General features: G+C 33.2%; 1 protein-coding gene across 1 annotated transcript in view; it reads left to right on the top strand.

The window, feature by feature from the left end:
* LOC139517473 (uncharacterized) overlaps positions 1-18,753 on the top strand; it is a 48,248-nt gene that overhangs the window by 1,243 nt on the left and 28,252 nt on the right. The window contains exons 2-3 of the mRNA XM_071308573.1: positions 4,578-4,634; positions 14,606-14,656. Coding sequence (XP_071164674.1) covers positions 14,614-14,656 — 43 coding nt within the window. The 5' untranslated portion in view covers positions 4,578-4,634; positions 14,606-14,613. The remainder of the gene's footprint in view (positions 1-4,577; positions 4,635-14,605; positions 14,657-18,753) is intronic.

Below are 18,753 nucleotides of genomic sequence, written 5' to 3'. Positions count from 1 at the left end.
ACCGCAAAATTTGAAAAATTTTTCGTCGTATATTGCTATCACGTTGGCGTCGGCGTCGGCGTCGTCGTCGTCGTCGTCCGGCGTCCGAATACTTTTAGTTTTCGCACTCTAACTTTAGTAAAAGTGCATGGAAATCTATGAAATTTTAACACAAGGTTTATGACCACAAAAGGAAGGTTGGTATTGATTTTGGGAGTTTTGGTCCCAACATTTTAGGAATTAGGGGCCAAAAAGGGCCCAAATAAGCATTTTCTTGGTTTTCGCACTATAACTTTAGTTTAAGTTAATAGAAATCTATGAAATTTTGACACAAGGTTTATGACCACAAAAGAACGGTTGGGATTGATTTTGGGAGTTTAGGTTTCAACAGTTTAGGAATTAGGGGCCAAAAAAGGGCCCAAATAAGCATTATTCTTGGTTTTCGCACAATAACTTTAGTTTAAGTAAATAGAAATCAATGAAATTTAAACACAATGTTAATGACTACAAAAGGAAGGTTGGTATTGATTTTGGGAGTTTAGGTCCCAACAGTTTAGGAATTAGGGGCCAAAAAGGGACCCAAATAAGCATTTTTCTTGGTTTTCGCACCATAACGTTAGTATAAGTAAATAGAAATCTATGAAATTTAAACACAAGGTTTATGACCATAAAAGGAAGGTTGATATTGATTTTGGGAGTTTTGGTCCCAACAGAATAAGGGGCCCAAAGGGTCCAAAATTAAACTTTGTTTGATTTCATCAAAATTGAATAATTGGGGTTCTTTGATATGCCGAATCTAACTGTCATGACTGTGTATGTAGATTCTTAACTTTTGGTCCCGTTTTCAAATTGGTCTACATTAAGGTCCAAAGGGTCCAAAATTAAACTTAGTTTGATTTTGACAAAAAATGAATCAGTTAGGTTCTTTGATATGCTGAATCTAAAAATGTACTTAGATTCTTGATTATTGGCCCAGTTTTCAAGTTGGTCCAAATCGGGGTCCAAAATTAAACTTTGTTTGATTTCATCAAAAATTGAATAAATGGGGTTCTTTGATATACCAAATCTAACTGTGTATGTAGATTCTTCCTTTTTGGTCCTGTTTTCAAATTGGTCTACACTAAAGTCCAAAGGGTCCAAAATTAAACTTAGTCTGATTTCAACAAAAATTGAAATCTTGGGGTTCTTTGATATGCTGAATCCAAAAATGTACTTAGATTTTTTATTATGGGCCCAGTTTTCAAGTTGGTCCAAATCAGGATCTAAAATTATTATATTAAGTATTGTGCAATAGCAAGTCTTTTCAATTGCACAGTATTGCGCAATGGCAAGAAATATCTAATTGCACAATATTGTGAAATAGCAAATTTTTTTTTAATTAGAGTTATCTTTCTTTGTCCAGAATAGTAAGCAAGAAATATCTAATTGCAAAATATTGTGCAATAGCAAGATTTTTTTTTAATTGGAGTTATCTTTCTTTGTCCAGAATCAACTTAAATCTTTGTTATATACAATATACAATGTATATTCACTTTTTACTACCAACTGATAAATTATAATAAATAACATTCAGTGATAACAAGCAGTTTTTTTTACATCTTAATATTTTATGATGTATTTAAATGAGTAGTTGTTGTTTCAAACTCCATTAGAAATTTTAATTGAGATTAGTTTTGGAATAAGGGAAAGGGGGATGTGATTAAAAAAATTGGGTTCAATTTTTCTCATTTGAAACTTCATAAATAAAAAAGAAAATTTCTTCAAACATTTTTATGCCCCACCTACGATAGTAGAGGGGCATTATGTTTTCTGGTCTGTGCGTCCGTCCTTCTGTCCGTCCGTCCGTCTGTCCCGCTTCAGGTTAAAGTTTTTGGTCAAGGTAGTTTTTGATGAAGTTTAAGTCCAATCGACTTCAAACTTAGTACACATGTCCCCTATGATATGATCTTTCTAATTTTAATGCCAAATTAGAGTTTTTACCCCAATTTCACGGTCCACTGAACATGGAAAATGATAGTGCGAGTGGGGCATTCGTGTACTGAGGACACATTCTTGTTTTGAGAGGATTAATATTCAACAGCATAGTGAATTGCTCTAAGAGAAAACAAAAATTTTAAGTTCATTAGAACACATTCATTCTGTGTCAGAAACCTATGCTGTGTCAACTATTTAATCACAATCCAAATTTAGAGCTGAATCCAGCTTGAATGTTGTGTCCATACTTGCCCCAACCGTTCAGGGTTCAACCTCTGCGGTCGTATAAAGCTACGCCCTGCGGAGCATCTGGTTCATATTTGAGCTTGAATCGGATCGTTTTTAATGACTTAATCTGTAAAAATCTTTCACATAAACTAATTAATTCAAATAAAATAGACACTTAAGTGTTTAAAAAGTGGTCAAAATCTTTCGTCAGATGAACCTGAAATTTGAGGCCAAAATCGGTCCTTACCGGACCTACTCCTTTGTGAATGTGTTTCAAGCTGAAAAATTTGTATTGGCACCAACATGCACTGGTTTAAAATTCCTTAAACAAATGTATAACTCATACTTCATAGGACATTATTCCATGATTTGTATGTTCTTCTTGGCATTTATGTGGTTAAAACTAACATACACTGTTATTGACTTACCAACTGGAAAAATACACTCTAGCTAATAGAAAGTACCTAATGTATGCAAACATTTTTGTAGAACTTATTTTTACGATTTTAGTTTATCTGCCAAATTCAGCTAAAATAAACACACCCACAAAAATAATCAGCTATCTAGAGTTCAGTATTTTTGTTTTGTATTGAGTGTTAACTGCTATTAACTCTTATTTAGAAATGAAAACAACAAGTATTAAAAGCAGTAAAAAAGTTTTAGAAATGAATACCCCTTTCGAATAATGCATCAGAAAGTTTATGTTGTGTATGTAAGGAAAAAGACCTTCAAACATGTTTTAATTTAACTAAATTTTTAGTTCAGAAGTGGGGTTGGGGTGGGCTTTAACAAATTTATTTGTTTTATTTAAATTTGCAGAGCCTAATGGCCATTGTGAGTAAGCTTTCTCTGCAGCTTTAACACCTATAAATTGAAACCATTTATGCAGGCATATTCCAGAGTTCTCAAAAAGGGGTGCTCCTAAGGTTTTGACCACCAAAATTTGAAAAGTACCGGCACAATTTCAGTATTTTGCAATAGAAATGATAATGAAAACCAGCATATTTATCTCAAGGACAACAAGGAGAAAAAAGATTTCATGCACTCTGGGCACAAGCTGCTCAAGTATAGATGTATCTGTTGATCCATCTCTAATAACTGCTAAAGTTTTTGCATTTAATATTAATATGGCAACATGTTGATTGAATTGAATTGCAACTATTGGATATGATTTTATTTAGCTTAGTTTATATTACAATCAGTTTGGCCAATGTCTAGTCCCATCATTTCATTGAATTCACATGTCCAAACAAAATCCATGACAGGGTGATCATGTATTATCAATTATTTAAAGAGGTGAGAAAAATCTTTTCTAACTTCTTATATATACTGTAAATTCAGAAATTATTGAGAGGTTTTTATTATTGCGAAAAATGCGACAGAGTTGTAAAGCAATAATTTAAATTCGCATTTTGAAATGTTTTTCTCAAAATCGTAATAATTAAAATCGCATTTAAGTCTAAAATGAAAAAATTGCAATAATAAATGCACGCAATTATTTCTGAATTTACAGTAGTATATATATTTTTTTAAGGACAAAATAATTTGGAAATTCTGTACAAATAAGATATCTAATGTACTGGTATGTAATCCTAAAGCAGTTAAACAATTATCATTTAAAAACATTTTAATATGCTTATATCATCTTAGACGAAGGTAAGATCAAGGATCATGAACATTCATGTATCAGACCAGAACATACATTGCAAGATTAAACCATAATATGCCTGAAATAAATGAACAGTTGTTAATAAGATAGAACAGCCAGAAGAGTTTAACACACACATGCATAACTGAAATGAAGTTGTAAACATAGCTTTTGATCAGATGACCCTGGTCCAACCTCCACTTCTGATTATCTTCCCATAGGATTAAACAAATGTTATTCTATTAAAGCTTGTTTTAGTGTATTGCCATGTAGGCAAATTAGATTACATATTTACAAGCCCACATCAAATAGCACTCGCAAATGGCAAGTGGGCGACTGCTAATTTCACCATGCAAGACCAAGAGGTTAAAAAAATGCTTTCAAAGAGATTAAATCAATTTGAAGTCTAGCATAGTATAGATAAGTTTAACACTGAGTGGTGCTAATTAGAAAAAGTTTACAAAAAATGCATTTCCTAATTTGAAAAATAAAGATATGTACATAGTTGACAAAGACAAATTGATAGACAAATAATAAACCCTGAAGGCTTTTAAATTAAAGCTGTGGTATAGTAAACATTGTATTATTTTATTAGTACATGCATATTGTTTTGTAGTTATGTGAGTTATCAGAGACAATTTTACCTGGTATTAAATAATCGTTCCATTATAGTCATGCAGTACTCTATACATAATTAAACCAGTAGTAGCCTTGGTTTAGATTGAAACCATTCTTTTTACATTTTCAGACAGCAAGAACAGAAAAAATGCCATCAATGCCATTCTTTGTCTTGTACTAATCTACTGTAAGTACACATTTTAAATTACAGTAAAAGAGCTTTCATGTCTCTATGTTATGAATCAGTATGAATAATTAAAGGCTGATGAAATAGGGTACAATTTTAAATCTCATGCATGTATTGAAATATACTTTTAAATTTCCATGTCTTCATTCTTCTTAATCAACATAGTTAATTAATAGTTTCAGGGGCGGATGCAGGAATTTTCGAAAGGGGGGGTGCTAACCCAGGGCACCCAGGGCAAAGGGGGGGTGCAAAACATATGTCCCGATACAAATGCATTGATCGGCAAAAATAAAGGGGGGGTGCGCACCCCCGGAACCCCCCCCCCCCCACTGGATCCGCCACTGAGTTTGCTTATCTCTTTTGAGAAACATTTAAGAATATATTCAACCACAGGTGGATATGTTTATTGATTGGTAGCTATGTTTACTCCCATCTTTTTACTGTAGACATTTTTGAAAGACAAAAACAAGTGTTTTAATTTATGAAATTTTTAAATATGACAAAAAAATTGAGAATGGAAATGGGGAATGTGCCAAAGAGACAACAACCCGACCATAGAAAAAAACAACAGCAGAAGGTCACCAACAGTACTTCTATGTAGAGAGAAATTCCCGCACCCGGAGGTGTCCTTCAACTGGCCCCTAAACAAATATATACTAGTTCAGTGATAATGAACGCCATACTAATTTCCAAATTGTACACAAGAAACTAAAATTAAAATAATACAAGACTAACAAAGGCCAGAGGCTCCTGACTTGGGACAGGCGCAAAAATGCGGTGGGGTTAAACATGTTAGTGAGATCTCAACCCTCCCCCTATACCTCTAGCCAATGTAGAAAAGTAAACGCATAACAATACGCACATTAAAATTCAGTTCAAGAGAAGTCCAAGTCTGATGTCAGAAGATGTAACCAAAGAAAATAAACAAAATGACAATAATACATAAATAACAACAGAGTACTAGCAGTTAACTGACATGCCAGCTCCAGACTTCAATTAAACTGACTGAAAGATTATGATTTCATCATATGAACATCAGGCACAATCCTTCCCGTTAGGGGTTTAGTATCATACCATCATTACATATATGAAAAGAACATAACCCGTGCTTACATTAGCAGTACAATAGATAAACTCCAACTGTTGTCTGTCGCAATGTGGTGCTAGATAAAAGTAAAACTTTTTGTTCATCTGAGACTTTACCAGGCTTTTTGTTGTATGTCGTGTTATTGAATGTAGGGTTGTACTGCAAGTTTGAGTGGGGCTTCCATCTGTTTCTGTGCAATAATTTAATAAACTTTTCCCCCAAGGTTGTTAAAATTTATTGACTGATGAATGATGTCACAATGAAGGTTCAATTCTATATTGATAATTTTTTTATTATGCTTTCTGTGCATTATTTTGAGAACTGTTTATCAACAATGACCAAATGCCTTTCAAACTTTAAATTGGGTATACTGGTTTCATTATTGGGGGAAAGGTTTGATGTTGCCTACCTACCCGCCTAGTCAAGCATTTTCCTAGTTTCCAAACATTAGAACTTGTGGTTAAGTGAATGGATCTCTCTAAAATTGTACTACATGGTTCTATACTACAAAGGGAAGGCTGAGATTGAGTTTGGAGGTAATTGCCCATGATGGGTTCAAAAAGTTTGGGAGATTTTTTTAAAGGGATTCAAGAAGAAATCTTCACAATTGTGCAATAGATTTTTATGATCTTAAACCACATTTATTTTGTGTCAGAAAACTGTATAATGTCAATATTAATTTGATAACAATCCAAATTCAGACAGTATCAAGCTTGAATATTGTATCCAAATTTGCCCCAACTGTTCAGGGTTCAACCTCTGCATTTGTATCAGGCTACGCTCAGCGTGCATTTCATTTTGTTTTTAATATCATACAGTCTTTACCTTTTAGAAACTGACCCTGTTCAACCAAAAACTTTTCTGTGTAAGATTTATATTCCTGATTACTGTTTTTCTTGTTATGAGATCTCCTTTCCAATACTAAATGAAAGCGACAAATTTATTTTTCCAAAATTCTCATTAGTCCAGGTTTTTTTTATTTGTTGGTTTACGGATCCACCGACCCTATTTTCCCGATTTGCAGAATAAGAATAAAATTGACATTTCATTCTTTTTTATTTCCGCTGACCCTAACAAAAACCTTATTCCTGAAATGTAAATAAAAATATTCTTTTAATGAAATATAGTACATGAAACAATTATAGATAACAGATTGTATGGTGAAAAAATAAATTTCAAAAATAATCTGTATGTTAACGTATCTTAAAATAGACATACAGTCATAACTGACCTTGAATTGGCCTTTGCTTAAATAATTTTCGGAACGAAACCTGTAATTAAAACCCATTACAGTAAGTTTGTTTCCCTTTTTTTTGGAAAATGACGCGTCAGCGGCATTGTTCCAATACCATTGACCAGAACAACAGGAAGTCGATTATTGCCTCCGCCTACCGCACTCGGATTCATATTTACTATTTTACAAACTAACTGGTATCTGCTTGTATTCCGCTACACTCGAACAAAGTGTTGTAGTCGGACGGGAACCAGTTTACATACTTTATTGTATTTACATACTTTATTGTATTTACAACAAAAATGTTGACCTGTCCATAGGAAGGCTTGTATAGTCCGCGCTTTTATTCTCCAAAATTAGACCTTCCAGTGGGGATGCGGACTATATAGTACAATTAGCAAGAAATAAGAGAACAAGTTAAATATTCGCGGCGAGGTGGTTTGTTTACGTTTCGCCATCTTTGTTATTGATATTGTAGGGGGCGCTCTCATGATTTTTCAAACTTAAAATTTTAACTCATCCATATTGATAAGCTATTTCTATTTAATATCAAATTAAAAGTGATAAATATAATAACTAAACCTTTCATTACAAATTTCTCCTTTCGGTTCAATGCATTTAGAATTTGTAAACTACAAAACGTAATTGGTTATTGTTCATTCCGTTTTGGTGTTTAGTACCGACTTAAATGGTCTGTATAAGCTTAAGACCCTTCAAACATTAATGTGATAGGAATATTAAAGACTGTTTTACGTAAGGATGGAACTGTTTTTGTCGAGCCTGCAACTTTTGTTGCAGAAAGCTCGACATAGGGATAGTGATCCGGTGGCGGCGGCTACAGCGGCGGCGTTAGCTCACTTCTTAAAAGCTTTATATTTTAGAAGGTGGAAGACCTGGATGCTTCATACTTTGTATATAGATGCTTCATGTTACGAAGTTTCCGTCAGTCACATGTCCAATGTCCTTGACCTCATTTTCATGGTTCAGTGACCACTTGAAAAAAAAGTTCAAATTTTTTGTAATGTTGAATTCTTTCTTATTATAAGTAATGGGATAACTATATTTGATATGTGCGTACCTTGCAAGGTCCTCGTGTCTGTCAGACAGTTTTCACTTGAGCTCGACCTCATTTCATGGATCAGTGAACAAGGTTAAGTTTTGGTGGTCAAGTCCATATCTCAGATACTATAAGCAATAGGGCTAGTATATTCGGTGTATGGAAGGACTGTAAGGTGTACATGTCCAACTGGCAGGTGTCATCTGACCTTGACCTCATTTTCATGGTTCAGTGGTTATAGTTAAATTTTTGTGTTTTGGTCTGTTTTTCTCATATCATATGCAATAGGTCTACTATATTTGTTGTATGGAATGATTGTTAAGTGTACATGTCTAGCGGGCAGATGTCATGTGACCTTGACCTCATTTTCATGGTTCAGTGGTCAAATTTAAGTTTTTGAGTTTTGGTCTTTTTATCTAATGCTATATGCCATAGGTCAACTATATTTGGTATATATGGAAATATTTTATGATCTTTATGTCAGTCGAGCAGGTTTTATTTAACCGTGACCTCATTTTCACGGTTCATTGCACAGTGTTAAGTTTTTGTGTTTTGGTCTATTTTTCTTAAACTATAAGTAATGTGTCAACTATATATGTTGTATAGAAGCATTGTTAGCTGTACCTGTCTGCCTTGCATGGTTCATCTGACCTGGACCTCTTTTTCAAGGTTCATTGGTCTTTGTTTAGTTAACTTGGTTAATGTTAAGTTTATGTGACATTTGTAATAAAGCTTAGCTTTATACTTAGGACTATCAACATAATATCAATGATTAGTATAGAAGGCGAGACATTTCAGCATGTGCACTCTTGTATTTTTAAAGTCGTATTATAGTGATATCTGTCATGTACGGATTTCGACTCTCACCAGTTAATTTCTTCTTTTACACATGTTTTTTAAACTTCCTTTCAAAACATCGTAAAGTTCAAAATTGTCTTTTAGGTGAATTAAACTTATTTTAACAATCATGAAGCGTTCTAGAATCATTTTAAAGCAGTTTCTACTTCTGTTTGATGATCGAAAACAGGGTTTCTCAAGAAAATATCGCAATCGATGGCAGAGGGTTTGAAATGTACAACTCAAATCAGCACCTGGTTAAATCGGCATCTAGTCAAATCTGCACCTATTTGAAGTCAATTCGGCATCCAATAATTTTTGTTATAATATTTTCTATTCAATTAATTAATAACTTTTACCAAGTACATAGTTAATATGTTGTGTATAAAGGTAAACAACGAAGCCCTTACCCAAGCTGTTGTTTTAACAATGAGACAACTAGAAAAATTAAATGGAAAACTACAAGTCCCTTTCAATAAATCAAACTTTCATGCCAAATAATAGCAAATTTAAGGTGTTCTTTTTCAGGAAAGTTTAAACAGCATTAAACCATCAATCCTGTAAAATGCTCAACTGGTTAAAAAATGCATAAAAAAATATCCAATATACCTTTAATTCCTAAATATACCTCATATATATAATTAAAAATACATGTTCCAGACCGTATGAGTATTTGGACCGTACGCGTACGGTCCGTACTGTATACGTATACTCATACGGTCCTACCATACGCGTACGGTCGGACCATATGAGTATACGCGTATGGTCCAGTACGAGCTAACCATTTATCACAATCTTTATTTTTAGTTTTATAAATTGTGTTCATTACAAATACTTTTAGATGGATAAATTGAACAATTGAAATTAAATATTTGTTTAATTGTATATCTGAATCCTATTATGGTACTCTCGCCCAAGGTGACACTTACTACCACAATAATGATATATTTTGTACATTTAAATGTTTGCAGTTCATTCATGTTCCTTTGCATTTGCATTATTTTGTAAAGTTTCTAATATTCTAAAATTGTCATCCCACATCATGTTAATTTCCGATATCGTAAATTTCTATGATTATAATTCAATTAATGTATTACTGATCGACATGCTAAATACAAGATATTAACAGATTTAACATGTTCAATAAGCGTGAATTTTTGTATTAGTTAAAAAATAAAGTTTTTATTCCAATTACAATTGGAACTTTTCCATATTAATTTGAGAGTTAAGTTATGTTGATCTGTACATGAACTTTACATGCACTTGTAACTTATAAACTTAAGCAACTTAATTCTTAACGATATTAATCAGACCGTATGCCTAGGGTTCGACCGTATGAGTATTTTGAAAAAGTACGCATACGGTCCAGACCGTACATGTACGGTCCAAATATTCATATGGTCCCGAACATACACATTTAGTTGAGAAAAATAAATATATACAAAATGTACATGAACCCCCAAAAATGTGAAAGTTAATATTTTTGGACAATCCCTTCCTTAGGTATTTAACTCTTTTTGCTTAAATACTGAAAACAAATCTGGCAACCCCTTTCTTATTTTTTTTTCTTTTTGCTTAAAATACTGTTAAAAATATATATTTAACATGGGTGACGAATTGAATATATTGGATGTCGATTTAACCAGATGCCGATTTGACTATACCGGGTGCCGATTTGAACAGGTGCCAATTTAACCAGGTGCCGGTCTGACTAGAATTCTTTGAAATTACCCGAGTTTCATTAGACCTTTGATAACAGTAACAAAAAGATTATTTAAAATTACCTAAAATTTTCTGGGAGAAGGGGGTTCATACTACAATGTATGTACCAGTGAGAAATATACAAGCCTTTCCACAGTATATATTTGTACAATTTAGGTCTTGACCTATTCATTTGTCTTAAAAAAACAGTCAGTTGTCATCTTCACTTCAAACACACATATATACGAATATCAATTATATACTTACGAGACATGTTGCATTGTTGCACGGTATGTGAAAATCAAGACTTGCATAAAAAATATCCCAATATAAGAGACAGTGGCGTCATTTTTCTTCAGAGCTTTCAGCTCTTTGATTCATAATTCCGTAAGATGTATCATCCCTTAATGAAATGAACCAGTCCCAATGTGGAAGATGTCAAGTTAAAGCAGAGACATATGTCTCTGGTTGAAGTAATAGATATTCATAAACTATTTGGAATTTTGTTGTTTCTTAGATAATAAAATGGTCATCAACCAGGACAAGTGATGGACAGCCTTTACAAACTGAACCACCTGTGTATCCACCTATCAGTCCTGCTGCTACTCCCTTTGAAAACTTCAAAAAGGTTGATGGTCTCTTACCAGGGCCTGGTTGATGACGAGGAGAAGCCAGAAAAAGCCTAAAGGCATTAAATTTCAACATTTCTATCATTGTAAAGAAAATCCTTTTAGCCCATTTCAGTGTTTTGTGTTGGAAAACATAGTACTGGATGTACTGGTCAACCCTATCAACCCCTCCCATGTATTGTGTTTATCAGAGATCATCTGTGGACATGGTATCTCTTGTCGTTGAAAAATACCATCTGCTTGTTGCACATTTCTCTGCACTGCACTGAGAAATCATGTATACTTGAAATTAAGTTTACATTTTTTTTGTCCTTCCATACAACAGCAGCCACTGAATTCTTCAGTCTAAACTGCATGTCCCCACAATTAGTAACACCTTCAGGGTTTTTCTTCATTATATCTTTAGGAAGCTCTCTCCTATTTATTCGTACAGTACCACATGCAGCAGTGTTAAAATGTTCAAACAAGTCTGTAAATAAGGTGGGAGAAGTGAAGTAGTTGTCCATATAAATATGGTACCCTTGCCCTATAACATTTGCCTTTTCAATACAATTTTTGACTACACGGTTTGCCAGACCATGAGCTGCGGCACCATTTATTCTCCCACTGTATACCTGACAGAAGGAAACATAATCTGTATTAGCTTCCGCTATCGCCCACATTTTTATTCCCCATTTGGTAGGCTTGGCTTGCATATACTGCTTAAAAGACAGTCGTCCTTTCCATGGAACCATCACCTCATCAACTGATAGTTGCCTTTTAGGGATATTACTGGTTTACCATAGAATCTGTGAACATATTCATTAACGATTCAATTTTGTATAATTTAGAATAATTGGGATCCCCTGGCTGTGGACTTGCTTACTATTTGAAAAATGGATGTACCGCATAATTTGCATATAGCGATCCCTTTTCATGACTTTACTGAAGTTTGGGGTCTCCAGCATAACATCTGTGCTCCAGTAGGATTTTATATCTGGTTTTACATTGATTCCCATCAAGAAACATAAACCTAGAAAAGCCTTCATTTCTTCAACAGTTGGTGTAACCCATAGGGATTTATTTTCATCAGGATGATCGCGAATTTGTTTATTGGCATACCTGTCTGTCTCCTGTATGATGTATTGCAAAATGGCATTGGTAAACAGCAATGAGAAAAAATCAACGGACTCTTTATCTGGATCTAAAACTGTGGTAGGACCAGTATTTCCACGTGGTAAAAATATGTGTGGTAATCCCCTCTCATAATAATTAAAATTTTCATGCCACCCATCAGCTTCAGCAGGACACTCACCAGCTTCATCAACAAGGGGTTCATTTTCATCAGAAAAATCATTTTCACTTTCATTTTCACCATCAACAACATCTAATTCACCTATCCTAATTTGTGCAAGCCTATCATTGTACCGCTGTGCAGCTGCATCAACTTCTTTTTGCGAAAATCCGTCAAACTCTTCATTCGAAGATTCAGACATTTTTTTTAATTTTCACCCAGACGACAATACTACGTTTTTCACAACTATTTTACTATGGAACCACCTTTTAGCCTAGAAAAATTTGATTGACTGCACAAAAATATGGATTTCCTTATTTGGGAGAACACCTGCACATCGTGTGAAATTTATTTGTCGCCAAAAACCGTAAACTTCCGATCGTCAACAGAGCGTAAATCAACAACATGCAAAGATTATGCATAAAGAGACAGCCATTACCGGCTTATCTTTTTTATTAAACAGTCCTAAGTAAATATTATTAATTTTTAAAACAGCGATACATAAATGGGTTAAATATTTTGTGTGTAAGGTAATGAACTTTCATTTTTTAAAGCGATCACGTTGGCTACACATGTCAACAAAATTGAAGAAATGGCGGCATATTATTTTATCATGAATTCAAATCGAAAGTACGAAGAAATGACATAACAATGACTTTTATTGTCAAAATTTGTACATAATATTAAAAATTGAAACCTGTTAACACATTGTGGTAATGTACGCTTTACAGCTTTATGTAATTGATCTGATATTAATACTGAAAGTAGGTCAGAGTATTTCTCGTTGTCCATGATGCATTCAGGCATCACGCGGCCATAGCAAGGTGATGCATTCAGGCATCATACGGCGGGACCCAGGTGATGCCTTAAGGCATCATACGCCTTGAATGGGTTAAAAAACCCTGGCCTTATATTCTCAGGATGAACAAATCTATCCCAAACTTGAAGAGTTATTCCCTCTTATGCATTTATTATAAGTGATATATGCATTTCTAACTGGTAAACCATAAGTGATAAAGACCTTGTGTCTTTTAATTTGAAGTCTTATAGTCCAAAAAAAAAAAAAATTAGGTCAAAGTCATATCTAAATTTAGATTTTGGCTTATTTTCACTCAAAAATGGTATAAGAAGCTTCAATAAATAATTCATATACAGTTTGGGTTAAGAAACGTACCGTATTCCGGTATGAAATTGTATGAAATTGTACTCTGTAGAACTGATATTATGTATGTAATATAATACAACTAACTTTATAGATATACTTATTGAATATTTGTCCCTAAATATTCAATGACTAATTTTAGGGATACTTAATTGAAGCTGTAGATTGAGTAAATTGTTAACAGCAAAAGTGCAATAAATGTTAACAGCAAAAGTGCAATAAAACTTTGATTTAATTTAAAAAAAAAAAAAAAAAATGGTATAAGATATCAACAACATAATCTTTACTAAATTGTTAATTGCTACATGTTGTAACACGTACATTTTGGTTGAAAAGTTACTCTTACATTAGATTGGAGTTTTTCAGGCGGATAGACCTCCTTCAATTGATCTCTGAACAATTGGTTTTAAGTGCAACTTATGTTGTTTGCCAGATTTTTTTTTTAAATCCTTACCTACCTAGCCAACTATTCAAAGCATGGGTATGCACCATCAAACTTTAGAAAAAGATAATTGAAATTGGGTGGCCTCAATTATACCTTTGAGCTATGCCCCTTTTTTAATGGAAAAATTGCTAAACTGTCGTTTCCATCCTCTAACTTTAGTCAGCCTCTACCAAACTTTTAATAAATTTATACACAATGCTTAATATCTTAAAATGGGCTTGCTGTTCAATGTGAGCCTAGGCTCTGTGTTGAAGGCAGTATCTTGACCTATAATGGTTTCGTTACTTTTATAAATTGTGACTTGGATGGAGAGTTATCTCATTGGCACTCATACCACATATTCCTATATATCTATTAACTGCGTGAAGCCTGCATCTGTATGTGGAAGTTGACTCATGCATATTTACAAGCAAGGCGCATCGTGGCCCATTGACACATTCTTCATTTATTTATATAATGAATATATTTTTAAAAAACTTTTGCTTCTAATTATAACTCAATATAATGGGTTTTGTCATATTAATGTGTATATTATTATATTTGCAGTTGTTATCATGGTTGTATTTTACAGAGGGAATAAATACAACAGATACAATGGTATGTTTAATTATAAGACCTGTAATGGATCATATGAAACTTGATAAGGATGATATTTAAGTCTGAAAACATATGGCATATAATTTATTATCTAGCTACCGGTAGTATGATATCTTGGACAACCATTATTTGATATATCATATCTTATACAAATTACTTTGATAATATGGTTCATTTCATTGGTCAATGGGGATGAATGTTTTTCTGTGACTTAATTTAGCTCTTCCCAGAGCACCGCAACCTTTACAACAGGGGTTATTATAGTGGGTCATATTTGACATTAAATCACATTTTACGGAATATTTGACTTATAGGAGAAAAACAACAAGTTGCTTTCTTTAAAAAAAGAAAAGCAATACATGAACCTAAGACTGCTAACTGCCGGGTCACCAAAAGATTGTTGCTGAAATTGTGTTTGCTTTTAAATTAAAATAAAATAATTGACTGTGAATAGAAGAAGCCAGTTGAAAGTATATATTAACAGCTTCTATTTGAATAGTTATTTTAAAGCTCGAATATCATATTTATTACTTGGTACATATTTTTTCCGGTTATAACCCTTTGGCAAATCCTAATTTCTACTAACCGGATGACTTATGCAAATTGCAGAAACCTATCACAATATAAATTTTTTGCACTCAGTTTGCTTTATAATCTGAAATTCTGGATGCATTTATTTTATCTATCATATCTTTATATTTTGTTTCCTACATGAATGCCTTTATATTCTCAACTCGTATTTGAAGCTGTCTTTACTCATGGTAGATGTTGTATGGGGTGAAACCTGTGGCATGCAATTGATTGGGACCTCGTATGAAGAGACTTATTTTGGTCTCATAAAACATCCCAAATTTTAAGGATTTCCTGATTTTATTTAAATCAATTCAAACATTCTACAGGGAAACTTAGTTTTGCTGAAAAATTTCTTAATTCAGAAGTTTATGAATACACAGTGTGGGAACGGAACTGTACGGTTTTCTACTAATTTGGTCATTCGGGAGACTGTCAAGCGGTGCTCCGACATTTACAAAATAACATGTTGCTTGGTGGAAACTTTGATGAACTCTTATGTTGCTATATAACATTTTTGCTTCAAGTTTTGATAGCTAAAACATTCTTTATATAAATATGAACCAATAAAATAATAAGAAAGGTATATGCATCCAAACGTTTTCCCTAGAATGGTGGAGCTCTGTGTAAAACAATCAAAACTGTCACACAACAGCGATCATAAATGTCAAATAAAAATAAAAAAAATCAATGTTTGCTACCTGAATGTTCACATGTACCTTTTCTGATATATAGTCTTACCTGTCTGAAAGTTTCAAAGCCATTGTCCCAGTAGAAATCTAAATATATTCATTTTCTCCAAGTTGGATATTTTTATTGACTGTACAATCGCTTGCAAGTTTACTGTAATATCACTCGGAGCCTTCCTGTATAATCGCTTGGAGCTTTTCTTTTCATCGTGTGGCCAACTAGACTACTCCGAAAGGAGGGTAACCTACTTTACCTTGTTATGACTTCGAGGTCCAGCTAGCAAGCAAGCTAGTCAAAGGTATTACTTTTTCCTACACACTTATTGCATTTTGCTGTAATAGTTTCTACTGGCATATGACTAATTATAACTCTTAAGTAAATAATGCTTACTACTATCTCTTCTGCCACATTCATATTCAGTTTATGCTTTTCATGATACTCTTGTCATATAAATATTTATTAAAACTACTGCAATCCAATACAATATATGTCTGGCATGATTTTTCTCTCTTTTTTCTGTTACGATTTAATAACAGTTACTTATTTGGTATGGCTATCATGTTTTTAAACCTAAATACACACTCAAAAGTGTTAATGATGTTTGAAGCTTTTATTTGAATGGATGCAGTCTGCATTAGCGGATCTGGTATGCGGGGAGAGGGAGTTTTGGTGGTTGAAACCCCATTTTTCCGATTTTTTTATTTTGTGGACGTTTCAGGGTGTTCCGTGGTTTGGATCCCCCTTTTGCAGAACCCCACCTGGTCTGATATCGTCAATGATAGTAAGATGATTCGATCATTCATCTGATTTTTATACGCCCGTTGTCTTTTAGACGGGGCGTATTATGGTATACCGTTGTCTGTCCGTCCGTCCGTCGTCCACACTTCGGACAATAACTCAAAAACACTTTCACCAATTTCCATGAAACTTAAGTGAATTGTTTATATCTATTGACGTAAGCTCCCTTTCGTTTTTTTTTAATTTCAGATTTTAAGTTTTGGATTTATGGGTCTTTATTCATAAAAAAGGGGGGATTTTCAACACTTCGGACAATAACTCAAAAAGGCTTTCACCAATGTCCATGAAACTTTGGTGAATTGTTTATATCTATTGATGTAAGCTCCCTTTCAATTTTTATAAATTTCAGATTTTACATTTCCGTGTTATGAATTTTTATGCTTAAAAAAGGGGGGATTTTCGAATTTTGGGACAATAACTAACACTTTCACAAAATTTATGCAACTTTGATAAATTGTTTATATCTATTGACATAAGCTCCCTTTTCATTTTTATAAATTTTAGATTTTACGTTTTCTTAAGTAATGAATTTTTATACCTAAAAAAGGGGGATTTTATGAAACTTTGGTGAATATATTAATGTAACATCCCTTTTGATTTGTATATATATTTCTAGTTGATCATATAAATTCATTTAAAGCATAAAAGACAAGTTAAAAGAGCTAAAGCGCAGCCCTTTATTTAGATTTTGGTATTGTGCCTGTGCTAGGTTTAGGGAGAAATGAGCGCACACAGACTTTTTTAACCCTGCCAAATTCTTTATGTTCCTGTTTCAAGTCAAGAGCTTGTAGTTCAGTGGTTGTCGTTGGTTCGTGTCTGTCATATATGTTATTCGTAAATTGTTTTATTATGAATTAGGCCGTCAGTTAAATTCGAAATGTATTGATTCTTATTTTTCATGTCATGACCTTTTATAGCCGGCTATAATTGCTTAAATCTATTTATTTTTTGAACTTTGACAATCATATCACATCTCCTTATTTTTATATTGAAGATATAAATGTGGTTTGATAAAAATGTTGTTCTCACTAAAAAAAAGAAAAAACCAACTGTTTAGTTCATTTGTCAGATGCTATAGTTGGGAATATTGAAAAGTTCCTGAATCGTGACATTGATATAAAAAAAAAATCATGTTGAAGGATTTTGTGTTTTCTCTGTCTTTCAGATAACAAGTCCTCTCCCATCCTTGATGAAATATAATTTTACTGGAGTTTTTTCTACCAGTAGCTATAGCTTGTAATAAACAGACATCTCATTTGAAATTATACCACATCTTCTTATTTTGATATCATGTTTATTGACATATATGTGTCTTTTCTTGGATCAGTGGTTAGCTACCACCATTCCACATTCGAATTCCTTGTTATAGTTGCCAAATTAAAAAGTGTTGGGTATGTGTAGATACACCATAGGAGGAGCTAAACTTCCCGAGAAAGCAAAGCTTTCAGGTGAAATTGAGTTCATCCTATGGTGTATCTACACATAGCCAATCACTTTTTTATTTGGTAAATGACATGTGTCAAAGTTAACAAATGATATCACAGGAAAGAAAATGTGTTACTTTGTAGTTTCTGGCTAAAAGTATCTAACATACCATGACCATATTCCATCTTCTTGTAAACCAATCAGAGGGTCGACATGGAACTGTGATGTATGTGTCGATACCCTCACACTTTTTCAATGGAAAATCAAACAAACTATGGTACATATCAAGTTACAATATCCCGATCCTGTGATGAAAAATTCTTTGTTGTATTGTTCAAATATGTATTTATTATTATTTTTTGAATTGCTGGTAAATAATATATTAAGTAAAATTCAAAATATGCTAATTACCCTTCCAAAGAGTCTAGTCACTTTTTCAGTATATATAAATATTTATTTTGTACGAGGATTATTTTCATTTTTATTTTAGATTAGATTCTTAACATTTTTTCTACTGTCCTTTTCTTTTCGTCTTGTATACTTATCCAGTGATTGTGTGTTTATGTGTTACATATTTGTTTTTCGTTCATTTTTTGTACACAAATAAGCCGTTA

This window comes from Mytilus edulis, chromosome 3 (assembly GCF_963676685.1).
Source record: "Mytilus edulis chromosome 3, xbMytEdul2.2, whole genome shotgun sequence".
Taxonomy (NCBI): domain Eukaryota; kingdom Metazoa; phylum Mollusca; class Bivalvia; order Mytilida; family Mytilidae; genus Mytilus; species Mytilus edulis.
The sequence above is the reverse complement of the archived record's forward strand: the minus strand, read 5'-3'. Positions and strand labels throughout refer to the sequence as shown.